This window comes from Dermochelys coriacea, chromosome 7 (genome assembly GCF_009764565.3).
Source record: "Dermochelys coriacea isolate rDerCor1 chromosome 7, rDerCor1.pri.v4, whole genome shotgun sequence".
Lineage (NCBI taxonomy): Eukaryota > Metazoa > Chordata > Testudines > Dermochelyidae > Dermochelys > Dermochelys coriacea.
Window position 1 is genome coordinate 111,769,192 of NC_050074.1, and position 25,092 is coordinate 111,794,283.

The window sequence follows — 25,092 nt, forward strand, 5'->3', positions numbered from 1 at the left end:
CACTTTCTACAAGCCATTACCCTCTGATCCCACTGAGAGTTACCAAAAGAAACTACAGCATTTGCTCAAGAAACTCCCTGAAAAAGCACAAGAACAAATCCGCACAGACACACCCCTAGAACCCCGACCTGGGGTATTCTATCTGCTACCCAAGATCCATAAACCTGGAAATCCTGGACGCCCCATCATCTCAGGCATTGGCACCCTGACAGCAGGATTGTCTGGCTATGTAGACTCCCTCCTCAGGCCCTTTGTTACCAGCACTCCCAGCTATCTTCGAGACACCACTGACTTCCTGAGGAAACTACAGTCCATTGGTGATCTTCCTAAAAACACCATCCTAGCCACTATGGATGTAGAAGCCCTCTAAACCAACATTCCACACAAAGATGGACTACAAGCCGTCAGGAACAGTATCCCCGATACTGTCACGGCTAACCTGGTGGCTGAACTTTGTGACTTTGTCCTCACCCATAACTATTTCACATTTGGTGACAATGTATACCTTCAAATCAGCGGCACTGCGATGGGTACCTGCATGGCCCCACAGTATGCCAACATTTTTATGGCTGATTTAGAACAACGCTTCCTCAGCTCTCGTCCCCTAATGCCCCTACTCTACTTGCGCTACATTGATGACATCTTCATCATCTGGACCCATGGAAAGGAAGCTCTTGAGGAATTCCACCATGATTTCAACAATTTCCATCCCACCATCAACCTCAGCCTGGACCAGTCCACACAAGAGATCCACTTCCTGGACACTACGGTGCTAATAAGCGATGGTCACATAAACAGCACCCTATATCGGAAACCTACTGACCGCTATTCCTACCTACATGCCTCTAGCTTTCATCCAGATCATACCACTCGATCCATTGTCTACAGCCAAGCTCTACGATATAACCGCATTTGCTCCAACCCCTCAGACAGAGACAAACACCTACAAGATCTCTATCATGCATTCCTACAACTACAATACCCACCTGCTGAAGTGAAGAAACAGATTGACAGAGCCAGAAGAGTACCCAGAAGTCACCTACTACAGGACAGGCCCAACAAAGAAAATAACAGAACGCCACTAGCCATCACCTTCAGCCCCCAACTAAAACCTCTCCAACGCATCATCAAGGATCTACAACCTATCCTGAAGGACGACCCATCACTCTCACAGATCTTGGGAGACAGGCCAGTCCTTGCTTACAGACAGCCCCCCAATCTGAAACAAATACTCACCAGCAACCACACACCACACAGCAGAACCACTAACCCAGGAACCTATCCTTGCAACAAAGCCCGTTGCCAACTCTGTCCACATATCTATTCAGGGGATACCATCATAGGGCCTAATCACATCAGCCACACTATCAGAGGCTCGTTCACCTGCGCATCTACCAATGTGATATATGCCATCATGTGCCAGCAATGCCCCTCTGCCATGTACATTGGCCAAACTGGACAGTCTCTACGTAAAAGAATGAATGGACACAAATCAGACGTCAAGAATTATAACATTCAAAAACCAGTTGGAGAACACTTCAATCTCTCTGGTCACTCGATTACAGACCTAAGAGTGGCTATCCTTCAACAAAAAAGCTTCAAACACAGACTCCAAGGAGAGACTGCTGAATTGGAATTAATTTGCAAACTGGATACAATTAACTTAGGCTTGAATAGAGACTGGGAATGGATGAGTCATTACACAAAGTAAAACTATTTCCCCATGTTTCAGAGTAGCAGCCGTGTTAGTCTGTATTCGCAAAAAGAAAAGGAGTACCGGTGGCACCTTAGAGACTAACAAATTTATTAGAGCATAAGCTTTCGTGAGCTACAGCTCACGAAAGCTTATGCTCTAATAAATTTGTTAGTCTCTAAGGTGCCACCGGTACTCCTTTTCTATTTCCCCATGGTATTTCTCCCCCCCCCCCCCCCCCCCCACCGTTCCTCTGATATTCTTGTTAACTGCTGGAATTAGCCTACCTTGCTTGTCACCATGAAAGGTTTTCCTCCTTCCCCCCCCCCCCCCCGCTGCTGGTGATGGCTTATCTTAAGTGATCACTCTCCTTACAGTGTGTATGATAAACCCATTGTTTCATGTTCTCTGTGTGCGTATATAAATCTCTCCTCTGTTTTTTCCACCAAATGCATCCGATGAAGTGAGCTGTAGCTCACGAAAGCTTATGCTCTAATAAATTTGTTAGTCGCTAAGGTGCCACAAGTACTCCTTTTCTTTTTGCGAATACAGACTAACACGGCTGCTACTCTGAAACCTGTCATTTACATGCAGGCACTCTTAATTCTGTCATTTCCTAATTTTTTGAGTGTGATTTTGCAATCTTAATGTTCTTTTTCTCTAATTTCCTTTATAAAAGCAAACTGAAAAAAACAAATTCCCTCATGAGTCAGGTGGCATGTGACAAGCAAAAGGGTGACCAGAAAGACTGGAACCTTTAGAGCCACTGTACAGACTTCTGCCACTTGAGCTAACTGATAGCAGTCTATGTGGACCAACACTAAAGGCAGATGGGACACTTTGCCACTGGATTTCACAGATATTTGCTGACAGCAGAGGAATGGTGAGACTGGGAATTGCTGATTCTGTTCCAGGCTCTGGAGGGGGGAGTATACTGTAGTTGTCATAGACTATTCTTCTCATTCCATGACCCTTTCTGTCCTGTCCCCTCCAACCTGTTCCTCTCCCAGTCCTGTCTCTTTTCTATCCCTTGATCTTCATCACAGTCCCATTCTCCTCACATAGACAGCCCCTTCTTAGGCTTCTCCTCCCATTCCTAGTCTTCTTGCCCAGCAAGTTCTAATGCCCCTCCCCCAGGAATCCTCATCCAATTGATGTTGCTGGCATCACTGAAAGTATAGAAAAGATGGTTTTCCCAGCCATTGATTCACATGCCCAGACTTTGGCCCTGAACACCCAAGCAGCCCAGAGCTGCAGGAAAGTCCTGCTTAGCCCTGGGCTGGAGCATGCCCAGTGCAGATGGAGTCTTCATGGAATTTAGCTGCCAACCTCTTAACAAATCTTTGCTAAGCATGTGCGTACTGCAATTTTGCAAAGACTTAAATTGACTAAATTTGGATGGGCTTTCATGAAGATGGCAAAAGGCACATCCCTGACACAAAGGCCACTCACTGCTAAATTTCAAGTCCCTGTTCCAAAGCATGGAGGCTTTTCATAACAAAAAAAAATTTAAAAAATTGATGACGTGATTTTTTTTAAATCTTCAAAACAATGTGTTTTTCCCTAGCCTCATTCTTATTCAGAGCCTCATTCTGTGAACTATTTTGATACAAAATTTTCTAAATAAATAAATAAATTCAGACTTAGGCAAACTCCTAGCATAGAAATCTCAGCCCAAACGGTTAAGGTTTGGCAAATTTATAAGCAACTGAAAACAGGGTCTTATAATGGGAAGTGGCAAGCTACCAGCCTTCAGTGCAGATATCTGTTCTTGCTGACCTTTTACATTGATAAAAAGAATTAAAAAAATCTAAAGACACTTGTACACAAGTACCCGAAAAAGCATAGATCTTTAGTCTTCTACAGTAACGTGACCCAAATACCAAAGAATTTAGAAGTGACATTTCTCTGAGATACTTTCAGCCAGCCTCTTGCATATAAAGTAAAATGAATGTAATTGAATTCTACATTAATTATTGAAACTGCCAAACAAAATACACAATTAAGGAAATGACTGTCACTAGAATAACAGGCTAAAATACACTTAATTTAATCTATCATATACACTTTCATTCTTACCGGCCACAGAAGAACAGGAGGAACCCACTCCTTGAAGAGATCTTGCTATGAACAGTAATGTATAGCTTCCCGAGAAGGCAAACACTGCAGAAAAGGACGAGGTAGATTTTAAAAATCAGGTTAAATCTAACGAGGTTAAAAAGTTAAAGATATTTTAACAATCATGAAAACACCATTCAGCCAAGTGTTTTCTGTCACTGTTGTCACTTTCAATGCTAACCACATTATTTTCTCTTATTACATTTAGATTTGTCAGTGTTGAATTGTTTCTCCACATCTAAGCCTCCTGGTAACGCAGAAAAAAAATGTATACAAGCTATCTTTACTAATGAGTAAGGGTTAGAATATGCACTGATCTAATGTAACTGCCCCTGCTTTCACCCCATCTCCCTGCACTGCTGCATTAGCATGGCCCAATTTGCAGCTCCAGGCATCGGGGAGAGCAGGGGCTGTACCCCAGATGCTCCTTCCCACAAGTGGGCAAAGGAAGGCTTAGCAATGGCTCTACCCAGCTTTCCACTGTGTTTTGCCTCACATAGTTGGCTGGACAGGCAGAGGAATGTGTGGCACCCCTGTAAGGACTCTAGCAGCTTACAGCTCCTCCTAATAGGGGAACACCAGAGAAACTGTGCCTGTGAGGCACAGTGCCTCCCAGTGCTGCCCCTGGATGACTGCATCTGTGCACTGCCCCTTGCATAAAGCTGTATTTAAAGGCACTGTCTAACCTCTTGGGTATTGCACCGGATCCTACACTCCACTCTGGAAAGACTCCCCACTGACATTAGTGTAGGGTGAACACTTGTCCCTGAAAACAAGGAATGTACTCTTTCAGGGCCTGTTCCTGTGTCACTGTCAGTTATACAAAATCTGCAAGTTGGCCACTCAAAGGAGTACTCAACCAGCTGAGCTGGTGAAGCTGACAACTTGCTGGCTGAATGCACATGAGTCTCAAGTACCTCCTCCTCTGACCTTGCACAAGCCCTTGAACCAGCCCTCTTTTGCACTTACGGCCTTATTCTGTTCTTTCACCAGTTTTCACTGACTTTGATAGAGTTACTGATGATTTGTGCTATCGTGAGCCATAGTCTAATCCACAGGGCGGCAGAAGACAAGTCAGGTGAGTTTCTCAAATGAAGAGAAGGAATAGGCATCCTTTTCTTCTACCAGCTCATGTACACCGACTTGATGCCTACCAAAATCCCTCCAGACATGCATTCAAATCTCAGCATCAAGAGTATCAGCATCATCTTCCTCTAACAGGCATCCCAGTATTTTACTTTGAAAATAAGATCTCCCTCTCCCCCCGCATATAAACATGGAGTCTTCTGAGAGATACAGGTCTGCTGGATCATTTATGAAAAATGCAGCGTCTGCATCGAAGTATGCAAAAAACAGACACTTACTAATTGTCGACACAAACATGATGCAGAAGCCAGCAAACATTGGAATCTGGTAGCCTATTCTGGAAAACAAAGTCAACACAAATATATTTAAGAATGGTACTTTTTCATGCACACTTTAAAACAGGTTTGTTGAGGTAAATTCCTTGCTGAAGGAAAAGGACAGTTGCTTTTATGTATTAAGAAAATTGCAAAAAAACTTAGCTGCTAGGTTTGTGGGTTTTGGATTTGAATCAATGTATGCTGGCCACATGATTAGAATTGTCTGTGGTATAGAAACATACCTTCTCACTCAATAGATTGTATTCTGTATTAGAAATCTCAAATGACTTGCCCCTTATAATTCTATTGGTCTAACTCTGCTATATTTATATCCTCTGCAATCCCCCTGGGCTTCAGAGGCGTTGCATGGGGTATAAGCCTGACAGAATTTGGCTCTGCATATTGAACTCTGAAATATTCTACTAATATCACACTGTTGGTTAAGAAACTATTCTGTTCTTCTCTATACACTGAAACTAGACTACAAAGAGTACATAGAACAGTCCCACTAACTGCAGTGAGATATGGTCAGGCCAATGACAGACTCAGTCTACCAGCCCTTACCTGAGAAAAATTTCCATTGACTTCATCAGTTTTGCCTACACTAGAACTGCAGGATTGGGCCCAAACAGTCTTAAAATAACACTTTGCTTCTCCTGTGGCTTCAGGAATATGAATACAGCTGGTCAAAACTCTTCATTGGCAATGTTTTGCTACAAAGAAATGGCTTTTTCATCAAAATGAGTATTTCCATGGGATGTGAGCCTTGTTATGTGAGCCTCAAATGTATTTGTAAAGAAATCCTTTAAGGGCTCCAAAACTTCACATTGCTGATTGTTTCTTAAGAGGTGCTGAATGACCCTTCCTATGACTTGCAAGGATTAGGTCCTTAAACTGGTAGGCTTGATCAGTTTAGCACTGCAAGCAAAACAGTGGAAGAATTTCTATTGTAGAACTTTTGTTCCTATTATCTATTTATTAAATCTTTAATATATAGGGGAAAAACAAACACAATGAACTATACTTAAACTTCTCATAATGTTAACCATTTGCTACCTAACCTTAACTCTACTTGAAACATTTGATTATATATAATATTAGTAGTTAAAATAAATATCAATTATTTGTATTACAGTTTACAAAAAATTGCTTATGCAAATTTAAATAGTTTTAAATCTTATTCTGCCTTATTTTATGTACAAACTGATTTTTAAAATAAGATATCACAGAAGCACACTTCAGAGAAGGGGGAAAGGGACAAGGAGAAAAGGAAGTGGGCAAAGAAGATGGAAAGGCGATGGGGAGAGGACATGCATTTAAAAGGCTCATTCAGCTACTGTAGAACTTCTTTCAGTCCATGTGTTGTATTTTTAAGTAATAGAATGCTGCTGAGTTATATAGACCAAATGGCATGGCCCTGAATTAAATGAAACTCTAATTGTTAATGGGAATATTCCTTAATTAAGGACTGCAGAAAATACACCTGTCTTAGAAAGGCAAATGCTGCACTCACTCGTGCAGAACTCCCATTAGCATCAGTGGGAGTTCTGTATATGCAAGAAATATAGAATATGAAATAAAAATCTGCAATGGGGATTGGAAGTGGGAGATTTGCCCTAAGTGCTTCTCCTATATTCAAAATAATATGGCACAATTATTTAAGTATTAAGATAACAATTAAAGCAAATTGGTTAGTTTTAGCATTAGGTAACTGGACTGGGACTCCGAATATCTGAGTTCAGTTCCTAGTTCTGCCACAGGCTTCATGTATGACTTTGAACAAGTTACTTAATCTCTCTCTGTCTCAGTTTCCCATTTGTAAAATGAGAATAATACTCCTTTTTTCTGACTTGTCTACTTAGATTGTACGCTTTTCAGGGCAGGCACCATTTTGTAGTATGTGCAAGTACCAGACACTGTCCAATGGGGTCTCTGGGAGAGTGACAAGGTATAAAGGTGCTCTGGTATATTACTGGGTTATTGTCTACCATCAGGCTGATCTTGGCAGGGGAGGGTGTATCCCCTATTCTTTCCCATCTGACTGAAGGTGGAAAGGGTTATTAGCTATTAGTTTGAGTTTTATTCTGATTTTGAGTTTATGTTTTCTGGAAATAAAGCAAGCCCTGAACAAAAGTTTGTGAAAAAACCTATCATTTGGACTTTATTTTTCTATCCCTAGCTGGTGGTCTGAACACCAGCTTACATGGTGGTACTGCAATAAGAAAAAAGGTAAGGAAAGGGAATAGATGGGAAGGAAATCCATATATAAGAAGCCAACACTAGTTGTGCTAAGAAAAACATGTTTGGATGATCAGTAAAGAAAGATGTGTTTGCTGGCTCAAGTTATTATAGCCCTGGATCCCTCTACTATGGAAATTACACAGGGAAAGGAAAGGCTTGCCTGAAATCTTGCCCAGGGATTGCGGAGACATTGATCTGATGCAGCATCACCAACTCGGCATGGGGCTCCTGGCTCACTAGAAGGCAGAGGCTGGGTAACAAATAAGCTTGGGGAAACCCTCATCCACACCTTACAGGTGTGCAGTGTCTCTTCCTATTTGGTCCTCTCTTAATACACCTGCACATCCTAAAATAGCAGCACTGATTAGTTGGTTGCTGTGCAACCATTAGGTCCTGGTCTGTAGCAGTGTTCTCTGACCCCTCCAATAGAGTTTAAAATGCACAGATTAGGAGTATGTGCTCTGATCAGATCAGTTACTAAACTTTTTTTTACATGTAAATAAGCCCACATAGCAACTATTTTAATTACTCCTCCTTCTTTCTCCTGGGCCACTCCCCGTCGTTGCTCTGTGGTGTTTTGTGTACAGGGAAAAGTTGTGACTATGCAAAGGGTTAGAACATTTCATGTAGCTTCTGCTCCCTTCCCATTACTTTTCTCCCCAGATTTGTGCTATCTCTACACCATACAGCAGAGGAAAACCCTGAGACCTGTAAATCTCTTCTATCTCTACTGCTCCTTTTTCTTTCACTCTCTTTTTAATTCCACAAGTAGGGAATTACTTGCTCAGTGGTAAATCTGAGACAAAATCCAACATGTTTCAAAGGGCTCTCTGCAGCTAGAAAAGCTTTCGGAAGTATTTCTGACTTCAGGAAAAATACCTATCATTAATCAGTGGGGGAAGGCAGCTATGGATAAAGTATGTATAAATTGCTGAGATTCAGTGACAAGATGGAGCCAATATTACATAATTGTCTGGTAGTGATTACACTCATGTAACCCTTCTGCCAGGTGGCATTGTCAGCAACAGCAACCCCTTAGTATCTATGAACAAGGTTCCATATCTAGGGGTTCCTCTTAACAGTACAAGACAAATCCAGCTCAAGCCCCCACCTAGAAATCTGAAAGAACTAAACATCCCTGGATGCCAAGAGGTAATACTTTCTTGCTCACAAGCACCAAATCTGTGTATGACAAAAGAAAACTTTTATTAAGAGCCAAAGGAAACTTATTAATTTGGGAAAACTCCACAATAATGACTCAAAAGTAAGTACACAATAGTGAAGTAACAATAAAGTAAAACATCTGCCCCATACTATCTTGAACACAAATCCTTTGCCTCAGTTTCTCACCTTGCAGAGTGAAGTCCAATGGGTGAATGTCCCTTTAACACTTCCCTCTGCTGCACCCCCCTCACAGCTGGTTGTCCTAGCTCAGTGAAGTGCCAGAATTCAGAGGTGCATTCCCATGAGTTTGCCTCCTGCCCCTGAGCATATGAGCAAGAATCAACCAGCCAAGCACCTGGGAAAGAGACTGCTCGGTGCCACATTAGAGCCCTGGCCCATCCCATCCAATGAGCCATCTCCAACCATGGCCATACCTGATACATCGGAGGAAGAAGGTCAATCCCCACCCAGATTTCATGGTGGGGGAGGATCTCTTCCTCACCCCTGTAGGTGACCAGCTGAAACCCTGAAGCATGAGCTTTTTGGAACCTAAGACATAAACCAGAAGTGAGCCCTAGGGCCTCTTGAGCCCTGACCTCTGCCATCACAAGCAACACCATCATGCAATTCCACTCATAAATTTGCCCAGTTGTTTCTTAAAACTAAATTATGTTGTTTGCCTCCACAACTCCTATTGGAAGGCTGTTCCAGAACCTCACTCCTCTGATGGTTAGAAATCTTCTAATTTACAACCTGAATTTGTTTGTGACCAGTTTATATCCATGTATTCTTGTACCACCATTGTCCTTTAGGTTAAATACCTCTTCACCCTCCCTGGTATTTACCACCTAATGTATTTATGGAGAGCAATCGTATTCCCCTCTCAGCCTTCTTTTTGCTAAACTAAACAAGCCAAGCTCTTCCAGTCTCCTCTCATAAGGTAGGCTATCTTAGTAGTGCTTCTCTACACCTATTCCAGTTTAAATTCATCTTTCACACATGTGGGTGACTAGAACGGTACATGGTATTCCAAATGTGGTCTTACCAGTTCCTTGCACAATGGCATTAATACTTCTCTATCTCTACTGGAAATGCCTGAGCTGATACATCCTACATTGCATTTGTCTTTTTCACAGCCACATCACACTGGTGGCTCATTGTCATCCTATGATCAATACCCCAACACCCAGGTCTTTCCCTTCCTCTGTTGCTTCCAACTGATCAGCCTCCAGGTTGTAGCACAAATTCTTCTTATTAGACCTTAAGTGCATATTCTTTCACTTTGTACTATTGAATTTCATCCTATTTCTGTCACTCCAGTCTTCAACGTCATCCAGATCTACTGATAGAACATTCCAGTCCTCCTCTGTATTGATGATGCCTCCCAATGTAGTATCATTAGCTCTTCCAATCTGTGCCAAGGTCATTAATAAAAATATTGAATAAAACCAGTCCCAAGACCAATCCTTGAGTAACTCCATTAGTAACTTCCTTCCAGTCCGATAATTCACCTTTCAGCACAACCCATTGTCTTCTCCCTTTTAGCCAGTTCCTTTTCCACCTTACAATTCTTGTACTGATCCCCATCTTTCCTAATTTAACTAATAATTTCCCATGTGGTACCATGCCAAATGCTTTACTGAAATCCAAGCATATTAGATCTACTGCATTTCCCCTTATCTAAAAAATCTGTTATTTTCTAAAGGAGGAAAACAGGTCACTCTGGCATGATCTATTTTTGGTAAACTCATGTTACATTACATCCCCTGTACCATTTACCTCCATGAATTTAATTATATTTTTTTCCTGCCCTTTAGTCATACAATAAAGAAAATAACATTTCCTTGCCCCTGCATCCAACACTAAAGTAAATTTTAACCCACAACAGTCCAAAATGATCACTTTGGCAATGCAGGTCTGTCTACTGATCACCTAGGCAAAGTAGGTGTGTCTGTGCAAATGTGGTTTGCTCCTGAGGGAGGTCCCCCCCCAATTCATCGACAGATAGCAGGAAAGAGTTCATTCAGACCCTGGTTTACACTAATTAACTAAATTATCTTATGGTAGTGAGATAAATCATTGATGGGTTTTGTGTTGCAATGAAATAAAATTGAAACAAGGCAAGGGTAGCAGAAACAGTGTTTTTTGTTACTCCCACTGGTGCAAATACTTTGATTTCAGTGCCATTATTCCAGAGAAGTATTGGTGTAACTGAGAATAAGCTGTCTGTGTTCTGCATTTTGGCATGTTTACTCTGAGAATTCTGCCATTTTCAGCAAAGGAAATTTAGTCTATCATCTCACTGCTGCCCTGTTACCTAATACTTCTGTTCTCTTGGTCTAGGTGAATGGGCCTGATTCTTAACCTCCTTATGCCTTCTGTAGTCATTTATACATGTAAATGATAGATCATCAGTTGAACATGACTCCCAATGTGATGCTGTGGCCAGAGAAGAGCCATAAGAATTATTAAAGCATTAGAAAACATGCCTTACAGTAACAGAGCTCAATCTATTTAGCTTACAAATAGAAGGTTAAGGGTGATTTGATGAGCCCATACATATGCATGTGGTGGAACAAATATTTGATAATAGGCTCTTCACCCTACCAGACAAAGGTACAACAAGATCCAATGGCTGGAAATTGAAGCTAGATAAATTCAGAATGGAAATAATACGTAAATTTTTCACCAGTGAGGGTAATTAATCATTACAACAATTTACCAAGGCTTGTGGTGGATTCTCCATCATTAACAATCTTTAAATCAAGAATGGATGGTATAGTTCCAAAGGAATTATTTGGGGCAAGTTTCGTGACCATATATTATGAAGGAGATCAGACTAGATGACCACAGTGGTCCTTTCTGGCCTTAGAATCTATGAATCTGTGTGTAAACTAAATATAAAATGCTGTTTTGCACCCACTTTACATCTATATAAATGACTACATAAGGCAGCAGGAAACAAACCCAAATATTGTTAAGGGTCTTACCTCTTCCAACAAACTGTCACTCTGCATAGCTAAGGTAGCAACAAGCTTCCATTATTATTAAGCCCTGTTTTATTTCTCCTGTAATTTTGTCTTGGAAAGTACGTTTTGGATTGAAAATTGCCAGATGTGCATCAGATGCAAAGGAGACTTTCTACAAAGTTAAAGAAAATTTAAGTTAATGAATTAATACCATCTAATTAAAAACTTATCCAGATCTGAGATGTTCTGGCTTTTGTTTAACATTTCATTTTCTCTTTTTAGCTCAAATACAGCTTGCTACTACCTTTTCCAAATAGTTAAATCCCATGCATGAGCTATACTAAAAGAACATAAATTGAAATTTAAGCAAGGTTATTAATGATTTTTTGTGGATAGCTGCAGGGATCCATCCTGCTGCCATTAATGTCAATCGGGGGGGGGGAGGGGGGTTTCTGTTATTTTAAATGGGAACAAGATGAGCTGCTACAACCAAGATTTTCCAAAATGTCCACTTATTTTGGGTGCTTAACTCATTGAGCAAACAAAAACTGAAGCACTGAGTATCTGATGCCCCTTTTGAAAATACTAGTGTGGGTGGGTGGGTAAGAGAGAGAGAGAACACTACCCTATAATCGCTGCCTATAACTTAAAAAGAACATAAAAGCACTTCTATAACAAAAGGAGTACTTGTGGCACCTTAGAGACTAACAAATTTATTTGAGCATAAGCTTTCGTGAGCTACAGCTCAGTTCATCGGATGCAGTGAGCTGTAGCTCACGAAAGCTTATGCTCAAATAAATTTGTTAGTCTCTAAGGTGCCACATGTACTCCTTTTCTTTTTTGCGAATACAGACTAACACGACTGCTACTCTGAAACTTCTATAACAGACAGCTAATGGTGACTTCCTTCAGCTCAAAACTAGGTAACTGTGGTTTGGGAGATAAAGGACAAAGGTTTCAGTCTTTGGCCTGATGTTGCTTTGTTGTAGAAAGTAGATGGTTTCTCCATAATTAAGGTTCAAGCACTTATCATCCTGGTTTTGACAGTGTGGAATGATTAAATTAAATTACTTATTTTTAAAATCATGTATTTAATTCAGGTTGAGACTTTTTAAATCTAATTTGATGATTTATGCTATTGCAATTTTAGATTAAAATTTATAATGTACTACATTTTATAAAGACTAGGGAGTGGGAGGTTAAATGCTACTACTGCTAAAGGTATCTACCTGAATTTTACAAAACTGCTACAGGGCAAAAAAAAAATACTGAAAATTAAGGTCCTCATCCTGCAAATACTTAGGCAAAATTTTATTCACAAGAATAATTCCCCTGACTTAAAAATAATTACTTGTGTTTAAAGTTAAGCACAGTACATATCTATATGAAGCAACAGGGGCTAAAACTGACTTGTATAATTTTTTTCTCTTAGTGGCATTAAAATCTTTGACCTGGTTAAAACCTTTGTCACTTCAAAACAAAATTGCTTCAGTATTAACAATGAAAAATTATTTATACTTCAGTACATTTGAAAAGTTCACAAACATTTTGTTATACGCATGAGCCAAATTTTTCAAAAATTAGAAGCCTAAAGTTAGGCCCCTAGGAGCTTTAGAGAATCCAACTCTGAAGTCAATTCGGAGTACAAGTCACACCGACTTCAAGCTGCAATCATTGAGGCTTAAGTATAGCCTGGTCACATACTTTTAACTTTCTTGACTTTTGGATGTTCAATATATCAAAAGTTGATGTTAGTTGCAAATATGGCAAGTGCTATTTGTTTATCAATCTTGTGTATGAGTTTGTGTTATTTCACTAAGGATATTAATGAGGCCCTGAACTTGTCTTGTCCAGCATAGGGGAGGATTTTAAGAGTGAAATTTCTTAGCAGAAAATTCTATATAAAATCTAAAATTCTAACTGTTAGAGGTTGCAAGACTACAAAATGGCTGCTTTCTGAAACATTCAGTAGGTGTCTAATGTTTGTTTCTGTCCCTCTATCTGCTAAATGAAGTCAAATTATACTGTCATATTTGAATCCTAGATAGATTTTGACATTGGCTTGTGCAGGAGCCCGATTTCAAGGGAAGAAATAGTAAAATACTTGAAATTGCCACTCTGTGGAAGCTGGACATGATTCACTGTCTATGAAATGGGAACATCATGGCAAAGGAGAATATTTTCATCATCTACGTCCTAACCAGTCTAGGCTTCTTTTCAAAAGTCAGGGGTTGGGGGGGGTGGACAGTGAAACCCCACCAGATCTGGTAAACCTGTTGCAGCAGATGACTCCCTACCAACTCCTCTCCAAATCCAGGTGAGGAAGCAGGGATCAATTGTGACCGAGTTATATGATCCCTGGTCTGCTCCTGAGGCAGTGTGACTAGATTCTGCCTGTGGGCTTATGGAAAAGCCACAATCTAGCTCTATATTTGCTTTTTTTAAGTGACTTTTACCAATATTTAGAGCAGGGGTCTCAAACACGTGGCCCACAGGGTTATTTCCTGCAGCCTGCCAAGCTCCCCGCCCCCCTGGAGTTATTTCCTGTGGGCCTCCAAGCTCCCCTCCCCACCGCTCCCCTTCCCCCAGCGTGCCGCATCCCCACTCCTCTGCCTACCTCCAGGCACTTCCCACCACCAAACAGCTGTTTGGCGGCACTTAGCACTTTCCAGGAGGCGGGGAGGAGCGGGGAGCATGTTCAGTGGAGGAGGTGGAGAAGAGGCAGGTCGGGGTGGGAATTTGGGGAAGGGGTTGGAATAGGGGCAGGGAGGGGGCAGAGTTGGAGTGGGGACTTTGGGGAAGGAGTTGTACTGGGGGCATGGAAGGGGTGGGAAGGGGCGGGGAGAGGGTGGAGTTGAGGTGGGGACTTTGGGGAAGAGGTTGGACTGGGGGTGGTGAAGGGTTGGGGAAGGGGCAGGGCCTCATGGAAGGGATGGAGTGGGGGCGGAGCCAAGGGGCGGGGTGTCAGTGATGCGGCTCTTGGGCCAATGTATTAGTCCTCATGTGGACCCCATGGTGATTCGAGTTTGAGATCCCTGATTTAAAGTGAAAGCAGACTGCGCTATTCACTCTTGCATGGCAAACAATGGGTATGCCTACACAACACAAGCAGCACATGGGCTGGAGTTCTCAGACTGGGGGTCATGACTCCTCAGGATGTCGCGAGGTTATTCCATGGGCGGTCGTGAGCTGTAAGCCTCCACCCCAAGCCCCACTTCACCTCCAGCATTTATAATAGTGTTAAATATAAAAAAAAGTGTTTTTAATTTATAAGGGGGGGGTCGCACTCAGAGGTTTGCTGTGTGAAAGGGGTCACCAGTACAAAAGTCTGAGAACCACTGGGCAAGCCTATCCAAGCTAGCTTGAATCTAGCTAGCACAGGTAACAGAATGAGGCCTACACACCGTTTGTTGACAAAAGTCAGCTTTCATGGACAAAACAGTGGAGGTGTACATATTCAAATGCTCCTTCCACCAATGTTACTCCCCTACTATGCCAACATAATAAAACCACCTCAATAAGAGGCGAAGGACTTACGCTGGTGTAGTTAGGGCGACGCAGTGTGTATGTGTAGACCAGTGGTCACCAACCAGTTGATCGCAATCCACTGGTCAATCCTAGAGGATCTCCCAGTCAATCACGATCTCTGGCAGTGCAACGGGGCTGCCGCTAAGGCTCCCTGCCTGCCCCGGCCCCACACCGCTCCCGGAAGTGGCCAGTGCAGCCCAGGGACGGGGTGCATGGCAGGGGTCTCCCTCCGCGCGCTGCTCCTGCCTGCAAACACTGCCCCCGCACCTCCAATTGGCCGGGAACAGGGAGCAGTGGCCAATGGGAGCTGCAGGGCTCGTGTTTGCAGAGAGGAGCAGCGCGCAGAGTCACATGCCCCCTCTCCCATCCCCAGGGGCCGCAGGGGCACGTTGTAGAGCCTTAGCAGCAGCCACGCTGCACCGTGGACCAGGAGCCGCCGGAGGTAAGTGCTGCCCGGCAGGAGGCCACACCCCAACCCCCAGCCCTAAGCCCTCTCCTGGAACGAGCACCCCATACCCCCTCCTGCACCCTGAACCCCATCCTGCACTGCAAGCCCCAGCCCTGAACCCCCTCCCAGAGCCAGCACCCCAAGCCCCCTCCTGCACCCCAACCCTCTGACCCAGGCTCAGCCCAGAGCCCCCTCCCACACTGCAAACCCCTCGGTCCCAGCCTAGAGCCCACACCCCCTCTCGAACCCCTACTCCTGCCTGGTGAAAGTGAGTGTGGGTGGGGAAGAGCAAGTGATGGAGAGGGGGGCTAATGGAGTGAGCAGGGCGATGCTTTGGGGAAGGGGCAGGGCCTCGGGGAAGGGGCAGGATAGATCCTGGGTTGCCCTTAAATTCAAAAAGTGATCTTGGGCATTAAAAGGTTGAAGACCACTGGTGTAGACACTGGGTTCTTTAGATCCACTGTTGGGTGTCATTCTTGTCAATTTCTGGGCTCTGCTGGAGCCCTGAAATTGACAAGAAAGCTGTCTCTGGGTCTCCACTCCAAACTGGGCTGCCACCAGGCTCCCAGCTTGGGGTGCTGTCCGGACACCACACTCTCTGTTTGGAGCCCTGCTGCCCCTCGGAGTTCCAGCTTCCTGCCAGGAACATGGCAGCTGACCTGACTCCGGAGGCAAGAAGCCCTGGGCGGCTTCCCCCTGGCTCCCATCTGGGAGCACAGAGGCAAGCATAGTGTATTGTAGACACAACCTCAGGTAAGACAGCACAGTGCAGGCTTTGGAGCAGGCTAGTGAACAGAATATGTACCCAAGATCCATACAGGGCTTACAATCCTGACTGCATTGCATTGTCTGCACTGTTACTGTTTCCCAGACTAGCTGGATGTAAACTAGCTCAGGTAAGCTAGTCCAGGTACATTTTTTTCTGTGTAGACATACCCCTAGTTCTCTAAGAAATATCCATATTTTGTCAGCTGTCCACTGAATGATGCTGGAATGTACAACAGCCATTAGTTAGCATCACTCACTCCTTTAATTCACTAATCTAGTAATTAAAATTAAAACCATCTCTAACCACACAAAAGAAAAAAGATGGAAAAAAATCCTGAAAAACTCTAAAAACAAGTAAAAAGAGAGCCAGTTACAGCTGCAAAGTGAAATTAATGTAATTACCTATGGCATCAAGTACAAACTTGAGTGTTTAAAAGGGCACATTTCTTCATACAATCTGAACAATAACCCAAAATAAATATCATTCTCCCCAGAAATCTAAAAACAAAAACATAACATGCAACTCTTTTGAGAAAGAAACATGCTGAGCGTCTCACCAAAAAGGTTATAAGACTTTTTTTAACATGGACAAAACTTATTTTTTCCCCAATCCCGTTCTTGGAAACATAGCAGAACCATTTTTATTTAAACTTTCCAAAGAAAGTTCAACTTGAAGAAGACACCCAGCATGGAAAAGCTCAAGCTGAACAATTTAGTTTGGCAAAGTTATTAACAACTGAAAACAGGGTATTTATAAGGAGAAGTCTGTGGCAACTATAGGCAGTGCTACCAGTTCCACCTATAATAAATCAATATTGTTACACTTTCTATTTAACCTACAGAGAGAGAGAAATAGCTATTATAAGTTCTTCACCAAAAAACTCTGCTGTGAAGTGAAGAATATATTAATTGATAATATTTTCCTTAAAACATCCCTCAAAAGAAAGTATTTAGATACTGAGGTCAAGGTAAAAATTATACATTAAACCACAACACTCAATGGATTAAAGTTAGGGTTATTGTGTCATGATCACATTCTTTTCCTGTATATTTAAAAAGAATATACTGTTTGTTTATAAGGCTCAAACACTTAAACAGGAAATTAATAGTTAAGGACAACATAAATTTTACACTGCCCACATACAATATGATAGGCAATACAATGACTCAAAACACTCCCTCCCATTGGAAAAATGTCCAGGAAGTGTCCGGGAGGAAGTCTCAGTATGCAACCTCTCAGAAAGCTCTCCCTAAATCAGCCTGATGGGAAGGAGGGGATAGCCATGTTTAAAAAATAATAATAATAAGCTAAGCGGACCATTCTCAAACCTAGTGGATCCCAGAGATCCACACAGATCCCTAGAGATCCATAGGAGCTCAGGGCCATCTGTGTGGAGGTTTTGTGCCCCAGCAGTGACCACATTCAGTATCGTCCCCAGAGTACAGCTCCACAGAAGCAATGTCCCCCCTCCCAAGACACAACTGCATCAGGACTTTATTCATAAAATACAAACAGATATGAACCCATAATTATGCACACACCCTTGCTTCCAGGCACTTCCACATGTATTTTTTTCCGAAGAAACGACATAAACTGTATTAGCAGTGTGACCACTTAAATTGACCACTAACAAAATCAATAGAATACTTGTAAATGGCATATTATTAAAAGATGACTATTTTTTATATGAAAGTGTCTGTGTGTGGGATATATCCTTACAAAATTATAATTAAAATGTACCAATCTAGGCAAATAACCTACATGCCATCTTTATCATAATTATGACTGTTGATGAATAAATTGATAGGAGCTGCTGATGAGCAACAAAAAATGCATTACTTCCACTAGGCATTTACATAAAAATTTTGCAAGGGGGTCTGAGATGAGATGAGAGAGAATCTTGTTTAAAGGTTGGTCTAAACACAAACTTGCACAGATTTAATGAAAGATTTGACCAGTGCAAACCCCACTGTACTATATATCGCTATATCAGTTTAAAACTAAAAAATTACACTGTTACATCTTCTGTGTATAGACAAGCACAAAGATTTAAGAGGGATATCAGTTTTGACTTCAGAAGCAGAAATATCTAGTACTTCCAATGTTTTGATTGTTTGTATAACTGGCATGCATGATAAGCATTGCACGCTCCAACAAAAGAAAGCCATCTGACCAGGATAACATAATAGAGAGCTAGCCAAAGACCACTTTCCAGAGAGAAAACTGTTTGTTGAAAGAACAGCTTACATCTAAAACACAAAAAATAATGCTTTGTCTTTAAACAAAATCAGAAGTAACCTTGTACACAGGGATTTTATATTCTCATACATCTTACTGATTAGGTAACATGTCACTGTATTATGCCCAGGGATTGAAAGAAATTGCTTCAATGGGGAACACGCACACAAATCTTTAACATTAAACAGGGCTTTAAAATGATGTTCATTTTTATAATTAAAAATTTAACTCCCACAATTGTTTAAAAAAAAAAACTATCAAGTTTACAAGTATTGTACTTTGTGCACATGGAACTCCTGTCCACATATTCATCATGTCACTTATTATGATACTGTCATTTCTGTACTACTTGAGCTGTCATCAATAAAATAACCTCTAGTCTGTTCCACTTACACCAAACGCTTAAAATAAACTAAATTTATAAATACATTATCTCCAAACAAAGAACACCAGTGCTTCATTTATTTTCTTTTTGAATTTCATTGATGAAATACTAATAGTATGAATACTATAGCTGTGGTTCTAATTCCATTCAAATACATTTTCAGCAATGCCCCCTTTAAACACACTTCCTTTCAATATTTCCATATATATGACATTTACAAAAGAACATTTTGTATGAAGACATTAGACCAGAACATTAGCTAATGTAAATCAGTGTGACACCATTGATTTCAATGATCCTCAACTAGCTGAGGATCTAGCCGCCTATATTGTAGTTCAGTGATGGAACAGCAAAGCATCAACTATATATACAATAGTCTTGCTCCCTTTCCCACTGAGGTCAAGCACAGCTTTGCATTTTTTCCTCACTATATGCTCATGGAACATTAACCAGAGTCCTAGATTCGCAAGATGCACTATAAATACTCTACAGCACATGCAAGGAAAAAATTCTGAATGCTGCCTACAACTTCAACATTAAATTCTCACATTATAGGTTTACTCACAATGATCTGGCTGTTTTAGTTACTGAACCATCTTGGCTTTCTGGCCCAGTAATGTAGCATTTTTGTTAGCTGTACTCAAAGAACTTGACTGATCCTTTCAGTAAAAGCTTCTATAAAGATATGCAGACCAAGGAGTTGAAGAGAAAAGAAATTGGATGATGATTAAAGTAGCAAAATGGTTCAAGCATAATACACCAGTTTACTTTGAAAAAGCTTTAATTATAAAGCAGATGTGATAGTCAAACATATTCCAGGGGCTATAAATGAAATGAGAATTCCAGGGAGTTGGGGCCATAGAAAAAGAAAATAAATCTTTGTTTGAAATACTGATTATAGTAAAATCTTAGTATAAAATGCTAACAATATAAAAGAAATAACATACCTGTTTGTCATTGGTCCTATGAAAGGGTTTGTGATTAGCTGCACAGTGGCTTTGGAAGCGAACAATAAACCAACTTGGACATTTTCATTTAGCAAGTCCTTGTCTGCCGTGGGGCAATCGGATGGTATATTAGTCACATTTACCACCATTTGCTCTGTCTGAGTATGATACAAATCTCTTGATCTTGTCCTATCAGACTGACTTCCAGTATCCATTGTGGAGTTGTCATAATAGGAGAAGATGCTTTGAAAACTGGCCACAGTTGATGTAGTCATCTCAGGTCTCATAGTCTGGATTTCTGTTTCATTTTTCTGGTGTTTAATGCTGTACAGGTAACTGGGAATTATTGGCACTGGAAAAGCAAACACAATATGTAAGTAACTTAGCATCTGTTGTATGTAAATGCCATAATTTCATTAGCTTGCATACTTTATCACAGAAAATGTATCATCAGAACAAATAAAAATAGGGCTTTGCTATATAGAACAGTGATAAAGAGTTTGTTGATTTTTTTTTTTTGCCTTCAGCAAAGAATTACAACAACAAACGTTATTCCAGGAAAAAAAATACTGACTGTACTGAATTATAATTAGGAAGTGTAGTTATAAGCAACTTCTGCAACCCTTTTCCATAGATATTCAGTTTATGTTGACAGGCATGACTATCTGTCTACACAAGTACTATTTAAGGGCAAAACATGTGAGGAACCCCAAGACATTATTTGTGTAGTCTTGTCGGCTGATGCTTTTACAAAGAACATTTACGGCACTAAGAAGGCATTTAAACCAAGGAAACTGCCAATAAAAATATATTATGTTCCATAAATGTTGCTGGGAATAACACTATTAAGAGGGAAAAGATTTTATATTATTTTTATATTAAATAAATAGAGATCTAAGATGTTTATGCTGTTCATTGGTGGGGGGGTTTTAAGTTCACATAAAAGGAAGTCATTTAAAAGTAAAATTCTGTACATGTTTTAAGATATTAGCTGTATTCTAACTGGATTAATATATAATAAAGGAAACTTAGTATTTTTAAAATAGTAAAAGCAGGTGAGAGTAATTTTTATCAGGAAATATTAGTGACAAAATCAACAGCTGTTAAGGTGTATTGCCTCTTGCAAAAGTCTGAAACTATATATGGTTAAGAAATTTTTTCAGCAAACCTGCGAACTGAGATTACATAGAAGGTCTTTAACATAATTAGTGAACAAACAATGAAATGCATAGAGAACAATTTTCCTTTAAAAAAAAGGTACTTGCCAAAAATATATATTAGCCTTTCATTAAAGACCATATTGTGCCATCATTTTTTTTCTTTTTTTGAACTCCCTAATGAAATCAATAAGGAGTTTACTTTAAAAACAGCCATGGTATAGCCCAAGGTGTCAAATCTGCAAAATCTATATGTGTATATCTATGCAATACAAGTGTGTGAACACAAACTGGTATTTTCCCTTTTTCCCCTTGTTTTTGACTTTTTTTTATTTGCATCTTTGTATCCAAATTTATATTAATATGAGGACCTCTAAAACAACCAGTTAAAAATGTTCAAAAGCTTGAAATCTAAATGCATTTTTAACTGTAAGTATTCTATCCTAATATGTGGTTAGGTCCTTCCTATATACCATGGAACTTTTGCCATTGGTTTCAATGTTGTTCTGATCAAAGTTGATTTTACTAAACCTAGTTGTGAGTTATTTAAAATCAATCTAAAAGGCCTTCATATTAGTCTGACTCAATAATATTGCTTTGCCACCAAAATCATCTGGTAAGAACAATGATGATGGGGGCGAGTGCACAAGAATTATCATGAGGAAACATATTTCTCAAGTGTTATCTAGCCTGTCCTTCTGGTTTGCATCATGACCACAGAGGAAAGAAAATGCTGCACAGTTAAAAATAATTTAGAAAATGATAGATAATTTTTTTCTGACTAGAAATTACTGATACCTGTAATTGATATCTGTGAAGAACTTTTTAGACAATTATCATGTATTTTTAAATAAATATAAACTAAACCAAAACTATGAGGTGAATGGGTATGTATTTGTGCAGTATCTAGAATATCTCATATATAATTTGAAAAAATATATTGTAGATAATATATTATTTAGAAAGAAACACCAATTAAACTTGCAGAAGATACACAGACTGTTCAGTGCATCCATTGAGGGGGTTTTATTGTTAAAATAAGTTGGAAAGAAAAGGTTCCACATACCCACTACAGTAAGCAGCATGTTGTCCAGGAGTAATGCAATGAAAACAATAAGCAGAATTAGTTTTCGGGACTGCCGACTCTCCCTGAGCCAGCTGAGGACACTGAATTCATTCCAAGCCATGGCTCAGGCTCCCTCCGGCAATGACTTACACTGCAAACATATAAAGGAGAGTTAGCTTTTCCTGGATTTGCCTGTCTCCCTGTTGCTTTCATGACCCACTTAGTTGGCGCAGGTTTGTTTCCCCATTTCCAGCAATAGGGGAATTTTTTAGACGTGTTTAGTTTCTTTCTTACTCAGGGGTGGGCGGTAGAGGCGTAGTTAGATCTCTACCCATAATTTTAGACTAGCCTGATGTTTCTCTCAAAATGATCAGTTAAATCCTGGCTTCAAATTGTCATTATTATGTGTCATAAAGTGAAAGAAATTCCCACCTCCTGCAACCCAACAGCTTGGCACAACTGCCCCCAACACGTGGAGGAGGATTAGTCCTCTGTATCCTCTTGCTGCGGAGAAATGGAGCAAATCTACTCAGCCTTCACTCCCGTCTCCCCGCTTTGTGCCCCTTACACACCAGCCACCGGTTCTGCACAGAGGAATCGCAGCCATTCCGCTGGGTTTGAGACCTTCCCCACAAACAGAGGTGGTACAACGCGGTTTCCTTCTCTCCCCTTGCAAACTCATCCCTGCATTGGTTCATGTTTGCAAGAACTTCTTAACCTTACGGGCTAAAAACTTATTTTTTGTAAAGGAAGCTTAGATTCTGCAAGGACTAACGGGGCCATTTCAGCCGTGCTGGTACATTGTACCCCCGTGACCGGGCTCAATCTGTCCCAGGCCTGCCCAGCTCCAAATACAGTGCGGCCGAACTGTTCTTGGGAGCCCCGCCTCAGGAGGGAAGGCAGCACCTGGCGTGAATCTGCAGTAAAACAAGAGCGTCTAGCAAACGGCCCCCTTTCCAAGTGCTCTGTCTCATTCAGCTGCTCCAATTCACTGTCCTACGGCTGAGTTATAGATGGGAACTCGGCCCTTCCCAGGAAAGGGTCAAATGCTTTACTCTCACCAGGAGCGGCTGCTGCTGCTGCTGCTGCTGCCAGGGCTCAACTCGCGCCTCGCTCACGATTCTGAACCACCAGGCAGATGGGAGGCTGGAGGTTTGCAAAAGATGTGACAGTCTCATCGAAAGGACAGCACTCGCTGGCCAGTAACCCGTCTCTGCCCCCGCTGTCACTGCTCCCCTCAGGCTCCCAGAGCCCCCCCCACTATCACTGCCCCCCACAGTCCCCTACCCCCCGCTGTCACCGCCCCCACCCCACACTATCACTGCTCCCTCACATTCCCCTTACTCCCCACTCTCACTGGTCCCCGTCTCTGCCGCTGCCCCTCTCACGCTCCACAGCCCCCCCCCGCCACTATCACGGCCCCCAGCAGTCCTCTGCCATCACTGCTCCCTGTCTCTGCCAGTGCTCCCTCATGCCCCACAGCCCCCTGCCCCCCACAGGTCCCCACTATCACTGCCCCCCACGTTCCCCGTCCCCCTCAGGCTCCACAGCTCCCCACTAGCACAGCCCCCCGCCCCCCACAGGTCCCCACTATCACTGCCCCCCACATTCCCCATCCCCCTCAGGCTCCACAGCTCCCCACTAGCACAGCCCCCCGCCCCCCCACAGGTCCCCACTATCACTGCCCCCCACGTTCCCCGTCCCCCTCAGGCTCCACAGCTCCCCACTAGCACAGCCCCCTGCCCCCCCACAGGTCCCCACTATCACTGCCCCCCACATTCCCCATCCCCCTCAGGCTCCACAGCTCCCCACTAGCACAGCCCCCTGCCCCCCCACAGGTCCCCACTATCACTGCCCCCCACGTTCCCCGTCCCCCTCAGGCTCCACAGCTCCCCACTAGCACAGCCCCCCGCCCCCCACAGGTCCCCACTATCACTGCCCCCCACATTCCCCATCCCCCTCAGGCTCCACAGCTCCCCACTAGCACAGCCCCCCGCCCCCCACAGGTCCCCACTATCACTGCCCCCCACGTTCCCCGTCCCCCTCAGGCTCCACAGCTCCCCACTAGCACAGCCCCCCAGAGCCCACTACTATCACTGCCCCCTCACATTACCCCTGCCCCAGCTATCATTGTGCCCCGTCTCTGCCGTTGCCCCCGTCACGCTCCACAGAGCCCGCTCACTGCCCCCCACATTCCCCTTACCCCCACCACTATCACTGCCCCCCACAGCCTCCTGCCCCCCGTTATCGCCGCTCCCCGTCTCTGCCACTGCCCCCACTCTGTGCCCTTGCTCCCTCCCCCCAGCTCTCGGCTCCCGCCCATTCTCTTTCGTCCCCCCCCCATCCCCCGGGACTGGCGGGCGGGCGAGCTCCGCGGGGCGCCCCCGCTGCTCTGGCGCTTACCCGGCGCGGCTCTTTGGCCGCCGCTCTCTGTCCGCTCTCCGCGGGTCCTGCCCGCCTGGGCTCCGCTCTGGCGTCCTGCTGGGCCGGGGGAGCCGCGACCAGAGCCCCGAGCGCCTCTGGGCAGCGCCACTTAGCAGCCTCCTCCCTGACGTCACGCCAGATGCTTATCGCCCCCCCAGGCGCCTCGGGGGCAAGGGCCGCCGCGCGCCCTGCCCCAGGCAGCCCCGCTGCCAGCCCAAGCCCCTGCCGCAGCCCCCGCTGCCTCTGCCTCCCACCCAGCGCCCCGGGGAGCCAGCGCCTGCCCGGGCGAGGCACCGCGTGCTGCGGACTGCCCCTGCCCCGCCAGCGCGACGCCCGGGAGCGGAGGAAGCCGCTTTTCTCCCTGCAGATGCCCCCTAACGCCCTGGCGGAGGCCGGGAGCCCCGCGGACGGACAAAGGGGAAGGCGAGGGGCTTATTTAGCCTGCTGGGGGTTACTGGTGGGGCTGGGACTGAGCGAGGCTCCGGGATTTTATGGCCGGGTCCAGCAAGGCGCCCGCAGGATCCGTGGCACAGACTCCGGGC

At 43.2% G+C, this 25,092-nt stretch overlaps 1 protein-coding gene across 3 annotated transcripts in view; it reads right to left on the reverse strand.

The window, feature by feature from the left end:
• Positions 1-24,683, reverse strand: part of SLC18A2 (solute carrier family 18 member A2) — a 53,742-nt gene extending 29,059 nt beyond the window's left edge. The window contains exons 1-6 of one of the 3 annotated variants that reach the window (XR_006283042.1): positions 24,530-24,683; positions 23,188-23,272; positions 22,127-22,277; positions 19,904-20,255; positions 5,176-5,234; positions 3,773-3,856 (exon numbers count right to left, since the gene is read on the reverse strand). Coding sequence is in view for 2 of the 3 variants with exons in the window: in XM_038410736.2 (XP_038266664.1) it covers positions 3,773-3,856; positions 5,176-5,234; positions 19,904-20,255; positions 22,127-22,247 (616 nt within the window). In the remaining variant the exon portion in view is untranslated. The remainder of the gene's footprint in view (positions 1-3,772; positions 3,857-5,175; positions 5,235-19,903; positions 20,256-22,126; positions 22,278-23,187; positions 23,273-24,529) is intronic. The other 2 variants (XM_038410736.2, XM_038410737.2) reach the window with 2 other exon arrangements.
• Between the last annotated feature and the right edge of the window lie 409 nt (positions 24,684-25,092).